Source organism: Equus asinus, unplaced genomic scaffold (genome assembly GCF_041296235.1).
Source record: "Equus asinus isolate D_3611 breed Donkey unplaced genomic scaffold, EquAss-T2T_v2 contig_800, whole genome shotgun sequence".
NCBI lineage: Eukaryota > Metazoa > Chordata > Mammalia > Perissodactyla > Equidae > Equus > Equus asinus.
In genome coordinates, this window is record NW_027225517.1 from 1 (window position 1) to 17,258 (window position 17,258).

General features: G+C 37.5%; 1 protein-coding gene across 1 annotated transcript; it reads left to right on the forward strand.

The window, feature by feature from the left end:
* The first annotated feature begins 781 nt into the window (after nt 1-781).
* Nucleotides 782-1,742, forward strand: LOC139044331 (olfactory receptor 5A2-like). The gene is given in 2 exon segments (XM_070503767.1): nt 782-994; nt 996-1,742. Coding segments are annotated over 2 exon segments (960 nt in total).
* The last annotated feature ends 15,516 nt before the right edge of the window (nt 1,743-17,258 follow it).

Sequence of the window (17,258 nt, forward strand, 5' to 3'; positions counted from 1 at the left end):
TCTATCTCATAATGGTACTGATGAGTTAGTCCAACTTTTGATCTTTTCATGCATTTTATTGAGTGACTTGTATAAAAAAATTATATAATTAGAAAAAAATTCTAGTTCTAAACATGCATGTATATGTGTATATATATATATATATATATATATATATATATATATATACACATTTCTCTTAGTTTTACTTTAAAAGAATAGAATGTTTTGTTATGGGTTGAATTGCTTCCCTCAAAATGGAATATGTGAAATCTTATAGCCTGTTGTGTTTAGTGCCTTTTGGGACTCTTATACTAAAGATTTATAAAATATAAGAAATTCCTAACTTTATTGTTAATTTGGGTTTATATTTTGAAGTCAGAATTCTAAAAAGCCATATGAAACCCAAGTCCAGAGGAACATTGAGACTCATTAGATTCAATCTTCCCATTTTCAATTGAGACAATGAGGATCTGCAGAGATGAAGTGAATTTTCCACAGTTTCCAAGGAGTTAGGAATGGAGCTTCAGACAAAACTCAAATTACTGACTCCCAGTTGCTCTCTGCTCTATTAGATGGATTCTTTTCTGGTCAATGAAGTATATAACATACAGATTTTAAATAGTGCCAAGAGACTACCATAGGCCGACTTCCTCCGAGAAGACTTTGCCCAGCAGGTGGCTAGGACGTTATTGGTATTAACTGTTTATATGACCTTCTAGAAAACATCCATTCAAATAATGACAAACAAAATCTAACTGATCACAAGATTGCTTCTTTCCTTTATGAAGGATGCAGTTCTATGGCTGTAGGAAGGAACAACACAATTGTGACAAAATTCATCCTCCTGGGATTTTCAGACCATCCTCAAATGAAAATTTTCTATTTTGTGTTGTTCCTGGGGATTTACCTCCTGACCCTAGCCTGGAACATGAGCCTCATCATCCTTATCAGGATGGACTCCCACCTACACACACCCATGTACTTCTTTCTCAGTAACCTGTCCTTCTTAGATTATCTGCTATGTATCCTCCACAACTCCCAAGATGCTCTCTGGCATCATCACAGAGAAGAAAACCATTTCCTTCATTGGGTGTGCCACGCAGTACTTTGTCTTCTGTGGAATGGGGCTGACTGAATGCTTTCTTTTGGCAGCTATGGCATATGATCGGTATGCTGCAATCTGCAACCCGTTGCTCTACACAGCTGTCATATCCCATACACTTTGTTTAAAGATGGTGGCTGGGGCCTATGTGGGTGGATTCCTTAGTTCTTTGATTGAAACATATTCTGTCTATCAGCATGATTTCTGTGGGCCCAACCTAATCAACCACTTCTTTTGTGACCTTCCTCCAGTCCTGGTTCTGTCATGCTCTGATACCTTCACCAGCCAAGTGGTGAACTTCATTGTGGGTGTTGTTGTTGGAATGGTATCTGTCCTTGTGATCCTCATCTCTTATGGTTACATCGTTACTGCTGTCGTGAAGATCAGTTCAGCAAGAGGTAGGACCAAGGCCTTCAGCACCTGTGGCTCTCACCTGACTGCTGTGACCCTCTTCTATGGTTCTGGTCTCTTCATGTACATGAGACCTAGTTCCAGCTACTCCTTAAACCGGGACAAGGTGGTGTCAGTGTTCTATGCTCTGGTGATCCCTATGGTGAATCCCATCATCTACAGTCTTAGAAATAAGGAGATTAAAAGTGCTGTAAGGAAAGCTATGGAAAGGAAACATGTTCTTTCTCATGAGCACTCATTTTTCTGACCCCGAGGTAATGTTTACAATAAAGCTGTGAGTTGGGTCAATTATGCTGACTTTCATGTAGTTCTGGACTAGTTGATTGACACAATGATTTTTGTTTACCAGGATTTGTGTAGATTCAGCTTATAAACGCTCAATTTAGGAAAAACCTTCACCATGACAAAGACTGAGCAATCTGAAACATCAAAATAGAGTTGTTGTCTGTAGGAGGAAAACTAAAAAAATGTTAGTCCAGCATTCAGGGTGACGATTCTAAAGGTAGGATAGGAATATATAGCATAATAACCTGAGGACAGGGACATTTTTTCTAAAAACAATTGCCTTTCCATCTTACGAGGTTCTAACATGTTTCCTTTAGGGCAGATGAGCACTGCAAGTCAGACACCCTTCCCTATTGAGAATCATGACTATCGTGAGCCACTGTGACTGGTGGGGGTATAGTCCTGACTCTTTGGATGTATTAAGGCAGGAAAGAGATTGAAAACTTTTGTTTAGGGCCTCAATGACTGAACAAATGGGCTGACCTCATGGCTAATTCAATCAATGATACAAAAATTGGTCACTGAAATGATTTGAAGAAAACCAGGGAATTGTCACTTCAGTCTAAAGTAACACCTTTCTAAGCAACACTCAAAGTTTCTTAGGAATCTACAGAAGAGGAGCACACTTTCATTTGGTGAGAAAGGTTCTCTGTTTTCATCAATTTTGTGATAAATTTGTGAAGAATTTAGCCAAGGAATTGAAGAGAGTGATTTTTCTCCTCCACATTTTCTAAGAACTTGTTAAGTGTCCTTTAACCAGCCGTACAAACTAGAATAAATTTATTCAGCTGTGGCCTCTCTTGGTCAGGCCATAAATAAGTGAGTAAATGAGTATCTACCTGTATATCCTTGGATAAGATACTTGGGCCGTGTGTGCCTTATCTCATAGGCTTATTGTGAGGAATTAGATGGATCAGTATATGTAAACACTTAGAATAGTGCCTGGTGTATAGAAAATGCTCATGAGGTGATATTGTTATTACAATTATACTATAATGATTTATCACCATCTGAGCTAAAGAAGTAGAAGATGTTTCCTTAGTTTGGTAGGAAATGTGATCTTTGTAATGGCTTTGATGTGTTAGAAAGTGGGTCTACAGAGACTATAGTGAGGAGTAGTTAAGGGTGTTTGTTAAGTATTCTTAAATCATCAAACCTGTGATTATTAATCTCATCTCTGCCATTTTGCAGATATGTGGCCTTATGCAAGTTACTTACAAACCCTATCTTCTTCATCTGTAAAATGAGAAGAATAATTGTATCTACCACATAGAGCAGATATAACAATTAAATGAGAATATGCATGAAAGGGCTTAGCCTATTGTTTGATATATGGCAATACTTCATAACTGTTAGCTCATAGTACTAGTTAATTAGTCAATTTTATATAAATCAGGAGAAATCCAGGTTAATGTGCTAAAAAGAGACAAATTAAGTAGCTTTGAAATGTCTACTCAAATTGGGACATAATTGTCTCAGTAAAAGGCAAGCCCATACCTCTCACCTCTGGTACCTCTTTTGCATATAGGAAGCAGTCCTTAGGGAAGTAGAAAGAACTCAAGTTCATATAGGTGATGACATATGGAAATGTTACCATTGTACCGACTCTCTCAGCTTCCTGGGCACCCTGCTCTTATCCTTATGACCAGTTTTTCATCTACGTTTATCTGTATTCCACTTCACTGAGCTCCTATCCCTCAATTTGCCTTTGGTAGCTAAGCTTAAATTCTCCTAATACCAAATTCAGTGGAACAATAAATAAGTAAATAAATAAACAAAGGAAAAAATACCTCATGCTTTGGATTTACATGGAGCTGTCACTGATCTGTTGTGTCTAATTTTCTTTTGCTGAACAAAGACTCTGGATATTAAGGTATTACAAAAATCTTTCTTGTTTGGCCACATATATGTTCGCCAGTAATGGAAACTTTTTATTTGCATTGAGAAGATACAAAGTACTTTTGCAGTTTGTCCAACTACCAAGGAGAAAGTAATGCTCATTCATTAATAATTATTAAATCCAGTGCATAAGATGGGGATTGGTCACAAGGCTTGAATAAACCAAAAATTATCTGCATTTTACAATAAGCTGCATGTTAAATAATACTTCCCAAATAAGAGCATTTATTATGTGACTACAAACAGACGTACATTAAACAGAATATATTTGGCACTGAAAGAATCCAGCATTTTATAACTATTTGAAGCAGGACAAGGTACATCTGTCTCCAAGGGAGCTAGCCAGCTGCAGATTGAATCAGTTTAGTAAAATTACCACAATCCAGGGTGTGGCACTCATCTTTGCAACCTCCAAAAATCTTTTCCAGGTGGATTGAAGTTAATCAAGCTCACAATTCTGCATAAGCCCCAATACTATTTTTAGTTTTCAGTGAAGAAAAAAGCAGCCATGCTTGTACTTGTGCCCATAGCACAAATCTCTGTGCTTTTGAGGAAACCACATGGAAGAACAAATTACAATCAAAAGTCTATTTGGAGAGAAAGGAATCAAAGCAAAGTGGATAATGTGTATCAGTGCCTGATGTGTCCAGCTATAGGGTCCTGACTGGCTGAGGTGCTACCAATGTTTCTCCCCAACCATTCATTTTTTTCTCTTCTAAGTGACTATCTTCATTTCTAATCAATATATTATTTACAGATTGATTAATTAACAGGTCTCACTTCTTTTGGTCTAAGAAATATTTTGTCCCTGAAATGCCTTTTTTACATATTTGTTTATTATGATCTGATTTTGTTGTTTAATTTTTAGAGTTTTCAGAAACCTGGTTATTGGCCATATCTAATACATACATTCCCCTAATTTTTTTGCTAGATATGTATGATTAGAAACACACACACTCACTCATTCACTCAAATACTCATAAATTAGTGACTGATGTATTAAGTGGGCTCTGATGAGATTTTAAACTTTTTTCTAAAGATTAATCATCTCATGTTTCTAGTCTTAAACCCAGACAAACCTAGAGATTGCCTATTCTGTGAACATCCACACAAATAAGGAAACACTTGCATTTCACTTCCCTGTGTCCAGACAACTGACCTGGATCTTGCTGACCTACAATTGAGTGGGGAGAGCCTGACTGACTTGCAAATAAGCAGATACACCATGTATACCAGCATTCTCCCATAAGCTTGATCCATGACTACCTTCCCTGAATTCTTGTGTGTCTCATTGTCTATAACATCTCTTAAACAACTGGGGAACGTAAACCAACTGCTTATATCTTGCCTTTGTGGCTTTTATTCCATCCTCACTCTTCTCGTGTTTTCCTTTCCTCTTCTAATGCTGGTCAAGCCCTCCTAGGTGCAATGCTGACCATGGATCTGGTCAGGGATAAGGTTCCTCTCCCTCCTACAAGTAAAGAGATGGCCATAGCAGGCTGTTGCAGTCATGGCTTGGAACTGTTATAAACTGGATATGGTAGCAACTCCCTTTAGTGTTGCCAGACTAGATGGCTGGCACCATATAGTTGCAAGACTGACAATCACACACTTTGGTGGGACAAGACTATAAATAAATAGGCAACTGGGACCCAAGTAGATCTCATAGAAGAAGAGCAATTTCATGTCTTTCTCAAAACAAAGTTCTTCTGAAACAGAACTATGATATCAAATTGGACTTAAATGTCAACATAAATAGAAAAGCTAGCATGAGTAAAGTATCATGTTGATTTTGTATGTTATAGTCTTGTTGTTCTAATAAAACCTCTTGCTTATGCAAAGAGAGACGGGGTTGTTTTCATCTTAAGAAATCCTTAAGGAGCAAAATTGATCCACCTGGATCAGATGGAGGAAGTCCCTATATAAGACATACACTGAAGCTCACAGTTCATTTTCTAACAGCTATAAGCTAAGGAAGTATCCTAGCATGGATTGTCTCACCCCTCAACTTGAGCCTCAGTCTAGGACACAATTGGAAATAAGACTCTATCTGGGGCTGAGATACAGAGGGGAGGTGTCCTTGAGCCTAAAGAGGAAGCAGTGGGTTCTGAGAAGTCCTGCATCTCAACACACCTACCAGTCCAGTATCCTGACTATCCAGATGCTATTTACAATTTGCTGTATTGTCTGTATTAGTTTCTAGATGTCCCTTTTTCTCTTGAGGTCCCTATTTTTACCAAAAGGCAAGCAGGTATACCTTCTCTAACAATTTTGGTATCTGTGGCTTTCAGATCTCTGAAGGCTCTGGAATTACTTTTCATCACACATGTCATCCCTGGGGGTAGTTTTTCAATGGAAGACCATGCATGAGATGTTCCTGTTTTAACAAGTTAAACACCTTTAATGAAGGCTCTAGCCTCCTTTATTAATTTGATTTACTTTTACTTTAAAATTATAATTAGGTGTAATTCATCATTAATTTCTCATTGTTTTTTTTCCTTTTGGTGTTCAGCATGTGTCCTTTAAAAAAATTTGAAAATATTTTTAAGTGAAATATGTTTGATGTATAACATTGTGTTAATGTGTACAACATATTGATTTGATACCTTTATATATTGTGACATGATTGCCTTTGTAGCAATAGTTAACACCTCTATCACATCACATAATTATCATTTCTTATTTGTGGTGGGAATAATTAAGATCTATCTTTCAGCAAGTTTGAATATTATAATACAATATCGTTGTCTACAGTCATTATAATTTACTTTAGATCTCTAGGACTTATTTACTTCTAGTTGCAAGTTTGTACCCTTAAACATCTCCCTTATTCCTCCACCCTCATGCTGTGGCAATCATCATTTTACTCTCTGTTTTTATGAGTTTGGGTTTTTCAGATTCCACATATAATTGATATTATACAGTATTTGCCTTTCTCTACCTGTCTTATCTCACTTATCAGAATGCCCTCAAGATTCACTCATGTTGTCTCAAATAGCATGACTTCCCTCTTTCTCATGGCAGAATAATATTCCATCGTATACATACATATGTATATACATATATATATCCATTGTGTATATATATATACCACATCTTCTTTATTCATTCATGCATTGATGAACACTTAGATTGTTTCTATATCTTGGCTATTGTGAATAATGCTGCAATGAACATGGGTATGCAGATATCTCTTTGATGTCCTGCTTGAATTTCCTTTTAGTGTATACCCAGAATTGGGATTGATGGATCATATTGTAGATCTATTTTTAATTTTTGAGGAACCTCCATATTGTTTTCCTTAGTGGCTGAACCAATTTACAATCCCATCAACAGTATATAAGGATACCTTTTTCTCCACATCCATGCCAACACTTGTTATCTCTTCTTGTCTTGATGATAGCCATTCTAATAGGTGTGGTGATATCTCATTGTGGTTTTGATTTGCATTTCTCTGATGATTAGTGATGTTTAACATCTCTTCATGTACCTGTTGACCATTTGGATGTCTTCAGCCTGTTTCCATAAAGCTGAGTTTGATAGTATCTTTCCTCCACCCTCAGAGGGTAACCTGCCTCTTATAAGAGTTTTAGCAGGATTCAGAGTAGGATGGGGAGGAGTCTCAATTCAGTAAATCTTTCTGTGACATTATCTGCCTGTCTATTTTGGGTTCCACAGAGAGAGGGGAAGATTGTTTTACAGCATACTCTTAGTTATCTTGATTTCTATCACTTATGTTAACAGGACCTTCAATGTTCTACTATCTGAATAACGCCTGGCACATTGTATGTGCTTAATCAATATTTGTGGAATGAATTAACTTTTGTATTTTAGTAAAAATCTTCATATTTGGTTCTTACTAAGTCAAAATTATTATTCATGGGGCCAGCCAAGTGGTGCAGCAGTTAAGTGTGCACGTTCTACTTCGGCAGCCTGGGGTTCACTGGTTTGGATCCCGGGTGTGGACATGGCACCACTTGTCAAGCCATGCTGTGGTTGGTGTCGCACATATAAAGCAGAGGAAGATGGGCACGGATGTTAGCTCAAGGCCAGCCTTCCTCAGCAAAAAGAGGAGGATTGACAGCAGTTAGCTCAGGGCTAATCTTCCTCAAAAAAAAAAAACCACTAAAAAAATTATTATTCAGCACTGTAATTCAGGAACTTAGCTTCAGGAAAGTTCCTGAAAGTGTTTAACAAAAAATTATATAATTCGTGGGACAGGTAAGTTCTCAGTAGAGTTCTTCTGAGGTAAATACGGTCATCATGAATATTTAACTTCTCGGCTCTATTACATTGTAATAATATACATTACTTTTTTTGTTTTAAAAAGAATTGGCCTTTTAGGGTAAAATTAATCAAATTGTGTTTCAACAAAATTGTTTTTCAGATCAATTAAAATGTATAATTAAAATTATTTTGGATTTTGTTCATGGGATACAGAATTTCTCAGCTTTTCAGTCAACTCTGATATACTGCAATTTAATTTTTTAAACTATAGGCTAATTATAGTTTTGGAACAAAAGAAAAATGTGGTTTTATTCTGTCTTAACTATATGTCCATTTATGTATGTGTATGTATTTGTTACTCAGATATAAGACTTTGGGAACATTAAAAAATGTGGTTGTGAGTAATCAGTAGGTTATAGATACTAGTAAGATAACAGTGTAAGCTAATTACATTTTTATGAGTAGAGGTGAAACATTAGGATGAAATTGATTAAAAATATATAAACATACAAACAAAACATTTCATTTCAAAGGTAATAAAGGAAAATTCAAACAATTTCTCTACCTAAGGAAATATCAGTAAAAAAAGAAGTGATGGGCCAGCCGGGTAGTGTAATGATTAAGTCTGTGTGCTGTGCTTCAGTGGCCGAGGGTTTGTGGGTTTGGATCCCTGGAACAGACCCACACACCACTTATTAAGCCATGCTGTGGCAGCATCCTACATACAAAAAGTAGAGGAAGATTGGCACAGATATTAGCTCAGGGCAATCTTCCTTACCAAAAACTTAAAAAGTTAGAATAATTAAAAAATTATGTTTTCATGGGCCGGCCTGGTGATGCAGCAGTTAAGTTCGCACGTTCCACTTCTTGGCGGCCGGGGGTTCGCCAGTTCAGATCCCAGGTGCGGACATGGCACCTCTTGGCACCCCACGCTGTGGTAGGCGTCCCACATATAAAGTAGAGGAAGATGGGCATGATGTTAGCTCAGGGCCAGGCTTCCTCAACAAAAAGAGGAGGACTGGTAGTAGTTAGCTCAGGGCTAATCTTCCTCAAAAAAAATTATATTTTCTCAATGTTGGGGAAAATACAATGAACAATGTTATATAATTGCTTATTTCTGGTGAAGATATAAAACGGTTTAAGGAATTTGAAAATATAGTTATGATATTTTGTTAGACATCGTGGGCTGAATCCACACGTTTGTCTTTATTCCTTGCTGAAGCCCAACTAAAATGACAATAACAATTTAAAAAAAACAAGCAAATTATAAAATCACCAAGATATGGATAACAAAAGAAATGACAACAATAGTTGCACCCTGGACAGCAGAGGTTTGAAGAATAATCAACAGACTCAAGAAATCAGGAAGTTATGGGTCCTCCGTCAAGTGATGATGAAAAACCAAGAAAAAGCAAGTTGATTCCCATTGCAAGACCCTAAAAAGGATCAGAACTGAAGGCACTAGGCACTTGTATAGTGGGTGGGCTTAAAACTTTAGATTTTGTTGAAAAATATATCAAGAACAACTGGACTCCTAGACCAGCCCCTCCCCTCCTCTAGCATCGTGGAAACTCCTCCTCTTCCCCATTATCCCTTCCTCACTCTACTAGAAGACTGGAGGTTTATTCTCTGGAGAACTGGCCCAAGAAGTATCGGCTCAGTCTCATCAGACATATCTAAGGGGAAATGCTAAACATAGAGGAATTAAGATAATATCAACATAGTGAAAAGGGAGATTCTCCCTCCACCACACACCTACTCCATTCATTCATTCAACTCTCAGAACACTCCCAGCTGGGTTGGCATCTCCTGGGCAGGAGACTGGAGAATTCCTGTGTGGAGAAAAACCTGCTCAAGAGAAAACACCTTGCAGGTAGGGTTCATCAGAACAACTGTGAAGTCCTCCCCAGATGACCTAGCAGAAAGCCCACAAGGAGACAATATCTGGCCATAAACACCAAGCTTCAAATCTTGCTTTTCAGTGCCTCACTTTGCAAAAGGAAAAGACAGCCAAAAATCACCAGACAGAGGCTCTAAAATAAACAAAGAGGAAAAAGAAAAGAAAACAATAAGGTGATAAAAAGATAAGGCAGGAAGCATTAGAATATGTAAAAAAAAATAAAAACCCAAACCTCCAAAATTAATACCCTCAGTTAAAGAAGACATTGTGGAAGAAACTAGACATTTATAACATTATTTGAGCCACTGGATCAAATTTTCTCTGACTACTTCAGTTTTATGAGCTAGTAAATTCACTTGATTGTTTCAGCCAGTTTCAGTTCTTTTCTTCTGTCATTAAAGATGAAAGATCCCTAATTCTGAAAATAATTTTGTAATATATACCAAGAATCACAAAAATTTGACTCTTCTTGAGTAAGTGGTATCTATTCATAGTATATTAATTAGCTATTGTTGAGCAACAAATTACGACAAAACTTTGTGGCTTCAAACAAAAGTAGACATTTATTACCTTGTACAGTTTCTGTGGGTCAGTTATTCAGGAGTAACTTGGCTGTGTGGTTCTGGCTCAGGGGGTTCTCATGAGGTTGCACTCAAGTAGTTGGTCAATGCTTGAGTCCTCTGAAGCTAGACCAAGACTAAAGGGTCCACTTCCAAAATAGATCTCTCATGTAGCTGTCATGTTGGTGCTGGCTGAGAGCAGGAGGCCAATATCCTTGGTTACACGGGTTAGCCATATTAAACATAGGAGAGTTCTACACAAGCCCATGGATACCAGGAAGCCAGGGTCATTAGAGACCATCTTGGAGGCTGCCTATCACACTCAAATGTAAAAAATGCTTCAGAGTAAATATATTCAAAACATTCATCAAAAATTTGGAAACAACCTATATGCTACATGGAGAAAATGGTTAAACACATTAAGATGTAGCCAATTGGTCTATTATAATACACTTGAAGGAAAATAGTACTTATAATGCACACATGAGGTTTTGACAATCAATCTACAAATTGAGGTATTCAAGAAACACAATTTTCACTATCTTTCCATAATGCTGTTTCTACTTTGTACTCTCCTTATTTCTCCACTGAGGAAAATACTTAGTCAATTCAAGAGTCCTTTCCTCTTTTACCTAGGTTTGTGTCTAAGTTCTAGAGGGCTGAATAATGCCATGACAATGGGGGCATCTGGTGCTTGTCCTCTCTCTATAGCAGCATCTCCTGAAATATCTATTGCCTCAACAGATCCCCATCTGTCAGATGGCAAATGAATTGCTGCTGAATTTCATTTATCCCCATCCTCAAGACCTGCTAGGTCTGATGACTCTGCTATTGACAGTCATTCTTGGTTAAATGGGAATTGGTCTGTTGCTCTCAAACTCGACTATGGCACAGGAAATTCTCTAGAGCTCAAGCTTTCAGTGCCCAGTGGCTGTCTCCCTGGACCCCTATGACCACGTTTTCTTAAGTTTCTGCCTACCAATCCAGGCCCTAACTATCTTTTGGTTAGGGCCCCTCTGTTCTTGGTGTCTCTAAACTTATTTGATAGTTGTGCCGTCTCTGAGACATTCTGAAGACTCACTTATGTTTTTGGCCACATCACCTCTGTTTCAACTTATTTTAGCTGTTATATCCCTTCTTTGAGGCTTGAGAACCTAACAACTTACCTGCTTGAAAGAAGAGAATGGTCAGAGATGAGAGGAAGGAAATATTATGTAAAAGGCTGGATAACATTTTGAAATATTTTCTATTAGCTGTTCCATACAGCTAAGTGAAAAATTTAAAAGGAGGGTTGGATGGGGATAAAAGAAGACATTAAAGACATGTTAGAAGAATGAGCAGACTTTATTTTCTAATATATGGTAACTGTCTGTTCGGCCTTCTGCATAACCTGGCCTCTTCTTTTCCGTCTAAGATGTCCTTCTCATGTAGTGTCTAGAGAAAGAAAAGTCAGACCTTGAGGACCAAACACAAGGACTTAGTGTCTGGGACTGCAAAACAAGAATTGCTTCTATCAACATATGAATGGATAAAGAAGAAGTGATACACACACACACACATATATATATAATACAATACTACTCAACCATAAAAAAGACAAAATTGTGCCATATGCAACAACATGGATGGACCTTGAGGGAATTACGCTCAGCAAAATGGAGAAAGACAATTACTGATTGACTTCACTCATACGTGGAAGATGAACAAACAAACACACACACAGATTTGGAGGATAGATTGGTGGTTACCAGAGGGGAAGATCGAAAGTGGAAAAAAGGCACATATGTCTGGTGAGCTAGACTTCTGGTGGTGAATGCGATGCAGTCTATACAGAAGTTGAAATGCAGTGATGTATACTTGAAATTTATATAATGTTATAAACCAAAGTGACCTCAACAAAATAAATTTAAAAACAAAGAATTGCTTCTCTTTTTGTACACTTGGAGAGAGAGGATAGCAAACTGGAGTGGAGGGAGGGGAAAGGGTTCCATCTTGGTGTATGTTTTGGGAAGACTGAACATTATTTATCTTTTCAAAGTTTCTTACACTTTGCCCAGTTGTCCCTCTTTTCCTCACTGTCTCTGCCCTTCTTCAAACAGTTATTCTCTCCTACTCTCATTCTTTCTCTTCTACCTATTTTTTCCTTTAATCCAAGAAGCTGGACCATGGGGCACAAGCAGAGAGCTATTTATGTTTCTTCTTCTCGACTTCAAATCCCTAGAAGGTCTTTATGAACATGACCCATCCATTCAGTCCGATATAAAAGCAAAAAAAAAAAAAAAAAAAAAACTAGACCAAAATAAGAAGATAGAGAGTTGAGATTCCCTATACCACAGAGAACCTGACTCAGCATTGCTGGAGGTTCACTATTTCCTGGTGTGTTTCCCAGATGGAGATCTCTGATGATTGTTGCTATGCTTTTGTGCCATAATGTATTTTTTGGATAATAAGGATGGAAGTGATCTCTAAATCAGCCCCATGATTCTTCCAGGGTGAATGAAAGGACCTTCATATAAAAATATCTCAAAAGATGAACACCCTGAAGGGAGATCCGGGAGTCTAAACAAAGGACCAATTAACAGAGTTGGTCTCCCTTCTATGACCCAGGAGGGAGGTTATTTACATTTTGCAGTGTTTTAACTGCTCCTTCTTTGTTGGGAGTTGTGCTCCCAAGTTCTCTCTAGATGTGAGAGAAGGCTCATAAGCTTTCAAGGTCCTTTTCTCCCACAGGTGGATCATTTCTGAGGGAGGCTGAGTGAACCAAACATTACTAACAAAAGACCATGAGCTCATCTCAGAGTGCTGATGGAGTAGGATACTCTCAGAAGCTGGAAGTTGAAATATCTGTTGGCTATCATTGAATACCTGGGTACACCATGAAGAAAAAAAAGAGTTAGAGCATAGCAGAGTAAAGCTTTACAAAACTCTTGGGTGAATCGTTAGGAGCTCTGCTCTAAGCAATATGAGGGCCTAGGACCCAGGAAGAATTTTAAAGATTTGAAAATAGCTCAATATCATTGTACTTGAGGTCTAAGTTTTATATAGGGTCATCTTCCATGGCAGCTCATTTAGTGTGAAAAACAAATCTGTAGAGGGATGATCTAAATATATAGGCTGTGTCAATACACTTTGGCATAAAATGGGGATCTGGAAAACCTCTGAGACCTTTGATTAGTGTTTAAAAGGAGAAAACACAGGCCCAGAGGAAAAGTTGTGAGTAAATTTTGAGGAGCCTATACTACTTGATTTGTTGTGTTTAAAAAGTCAAATGCCAGCATTCTATGGAAGACTCCAAAATGGAGTGGATATAATGCAACTTTGATGAACATGACAGTTCTCGAGGAAGTGAGGGACCACTAGTTGAGAATAAAGGTAACACCTGATCTTCTGAGAGTGATCCTGTCCACATTGTTTCTGATAAACAAAGCTCTTCAGATTTTGTTTCCTGCCCTACAAATATGCTGAACTTTTCCAAGGTCAACTAAGTAAACATTAGGAAGGATAATTGATAAAATATCTTTTAAAAAAGAGGTGTGTCCAAGGGGCCACTTTTTCATGTTCTCTTTCCATTTCCTTCTTTTTTTCATTTGCTAAGCAGGGTCAAATGGAGGTAAGTATGGGGAGGGGGAATATCTGATGCCAAGAATGGTGTGAGAGAAACTGAAGGAAGGGAGCCCATATAAACCTTATTTCAAGATAAACTTTATCCAAAAGAAAAAAATAAAGCTTAGGAGTCCTTGATAAATAAGAGTCAAGTAAAAATAAAGTTGAATTAGAAATGATAGAATTTGGCGGGGGAGAAAAATAACGTGGGAATTAGACAGTGCTCTGGGATTAAGCATAACATCAGTGGCCTAACAGTTCTCTGTGTACAGTAGGGTTTGCTGTGCATTAGGGTTAATTTTGTCTTTTAGGCATCTATGGGCAAAAGCTTTGCAGTGGTTCCCATCTATAGGCTGAGATTTCCCTTTCCCTGAGTTACATCAGCATGTATTGCAAAACATTTTAATATCTCCTTGTTTCTTACTCCTGAAAGAAGATAAATTCTCCGCGAGTTAGTCTCACTTACTTAGCAAGCAGTCAGCATTACAGCTTTTCTGTTCATTTCCTGAAAGAGCATCTATGTGAAAAGATGTGGTGATCATGTTATTGACAGCATCTTCAATTATGCTGTCATTGCCCTTTTCAGTTGTACAGTAATGCATTGAGATGATCTCTGCCATTCTAGAGATCTTCTGTGAGAAATTCTTGCAAAGAATATGCAGAGGCCTTCCCCAATCTCTAACTTCTTGCCCACATCCAGCTGGTGATCACTCACTAGAATTTATCTCTCTTTCCCATGCCACACATCATCTCTTGCTTTGTATTATGTCTCTATGGGCACATTATTCATCTCCCTTTCTGAGCTATAGGCCCTTATTGGATCATTTACATCATCCAAACACCAAGTATAATGCTTTGCACTCTATAGTGTTCAGAAACAAGATTAATGCAGAAATTAACATATTTTAGTGAACGATTCAATTCAGATATTTAAGATGTGACTCTGGAGCTAGACTACCTGGATTCAAATATCAGTAGGTCCTTCTTGACCTACTTGTGCAACCTTGAGCTATTTACTGCTCTGACACACGGTCTCCTCATTTGTAAAATGGGCATAATAAGAGTACATATCTCATAAAACTGCTGAAAATGAAAATAAGGTAAAACAAAAGTACTCAGAATAGCACCTGGAACATAGCACACACTCAATAAATATTAGCTACTTAATACCATGCCTTGAGTTTTCAGGAAAATTTAGTCATATTAGAAGCAAAAATAAATAAATAAGCAGATCCAGTAGCTAGGCATTTTAGAGAAAAAATGGCCAGCGATAAGCTGGAGTAACCAAGACCTTCATGGAAATATTATTTATAAAGGTGTTTATAGTACTATGGTGGCTGTTATATACCAAGAAACCAAGAATGCTAGATAAAACCTAAAACACATTTTTTTTCATGGCTGAGCCAGTGAGAAAGCAAATAAGTTTATCAAGGTTCAGAAATGACAAGAAAAAGCACAAAACTCAGAGGGTAGTGGGCTGTGGCCAGCATTTTCCCAGGAGGATCTACTAATCTCTGGTAGCCTCACCCTGGGTTTTAGTGGGCAAATGTATGAGGGGCAGGAGAAAAAGACAATGTGTGAGATTGCCTTACAGATAACACCCCTTCTGCCCACTGCCGCTGAAAATGGTGACTCTCAAGGAGTGACATTCTTAGAAGGCAAACTAGAACAAAACCTTCTTCACAAAATGAGACAGTGATATGCACACCTCTCTGAGCTTTAGTTTGAGAGAAAGAGAAAAAGCAAAAATGCCTTCCCTGATAACACTTTTTCAGAAGTTTAATTTTATTGAGGTAAAATTAACATATAACACTGTGTAAGTTTAAGGTGTTTGATGTGTTGATTTGATACATTTACATATTGCAATACGCTTACTGTTCTAGTATTAGCTAACACCTCTATCATGTCACATAAGTAGATTTCTTTTTTTTCTGGTGGGAAAGATTGAGATCTAGCTTATATAGAATTTGAAATATAATGGTGTACATCTGAAATTTATATAATGTTATAAACCAATGTTACCTCAATAAAAAAAATTAAAAGATCTAGTCTCTTAGGAACTTTGAAGTTTATAATGCAGCATTGTTGTCTATAATCACTATGCTGCACATTAGATGTCTAGGATTTATCTGGTAGTTACAAGTTTGTACCTTTTAACAACATATTTTCAATTCCCCCACCCTGCAGCATCTGGTAACTACCATTCTGTTTGCTGTTTTTACGTTTGGCTTCTTTAGAATCCACATATAAGTGATGTAACACAGTTTTGTCTTACTGTCTGATTTATCTCACGTAGTGTAATTCCCTCAACGTGCATCCATGTTGCTGCAAATGGCAGGATTTCCTTCTTTCTCTTGACTAATACTCTGCTGTGTGTGTGTGCGCGTGTGTGTGTGTATAAATATGTATACCACCTTCTTTATCCATTCATGCATTGATGGACACTTAGGTTATTTCCATATCTTGGTTATTATGAATAATGCTGCAATAAACATGGGAGTACAGATTTCTTTTTGATATCCTTTTTTCATTTCATTTGGATATATACCCAGAGATGGAATTGCTAGATCATATGGTAGTTCTATTCCTAATTTTTTTCAGGAAACTCCATACTTTTTTCCACAGTAGCTAAACCAGTTTACATTCCCATGACAATGTATGAGGATTCCCTTATCTCTACATCCTCTCCAACCACTTGTTGTCTTACGTCTTCTTGATGATAGCGATTCTAACAGGTGTGAGATGATATCTCACTGTGGTTTTGATTTTCATTCCCCTGATGATTAGTGCTATTGAGCATCTTTTTATGTACCTGTTGGCCACTGAATGTCTTCTTTGGAAAATGTCTATTTAGTTCCATTGCCCATTTTTAAAGATTGTATTTTTTTCCTTTTTCTCCCCAAAGCCCCCCGTACATAGTTGTATATTCTTCGTTGTGTTTTCTTCTAGTTGTGGTATGTGGGACGCTGCCTCAGCGTGGTTTGATGAGCAGTGCCATGTCCGTGCCCAAGATTCGAACCAACAAAACACTGGGCCGCCTGCAGCAGAGCACTCGAACTTAACCACTCGGCCACGGGGCCAGCCCCCCATTGCTCATTTTTAAATCAGATAGTTTTATATTCATCATTGTATGACTTGTAAGAGTTCTTTAACTATATTGGATAATATCTCCTCATCCGATATACAGATGACAAATATTTTTTTCATTCTGCAGGTTGCTTTTCATTCTTTTGATCATTTCTTTTGCTGTGTAGAGGCTTTTTAGTTTGATGTAGTCTTACTTGTTGAG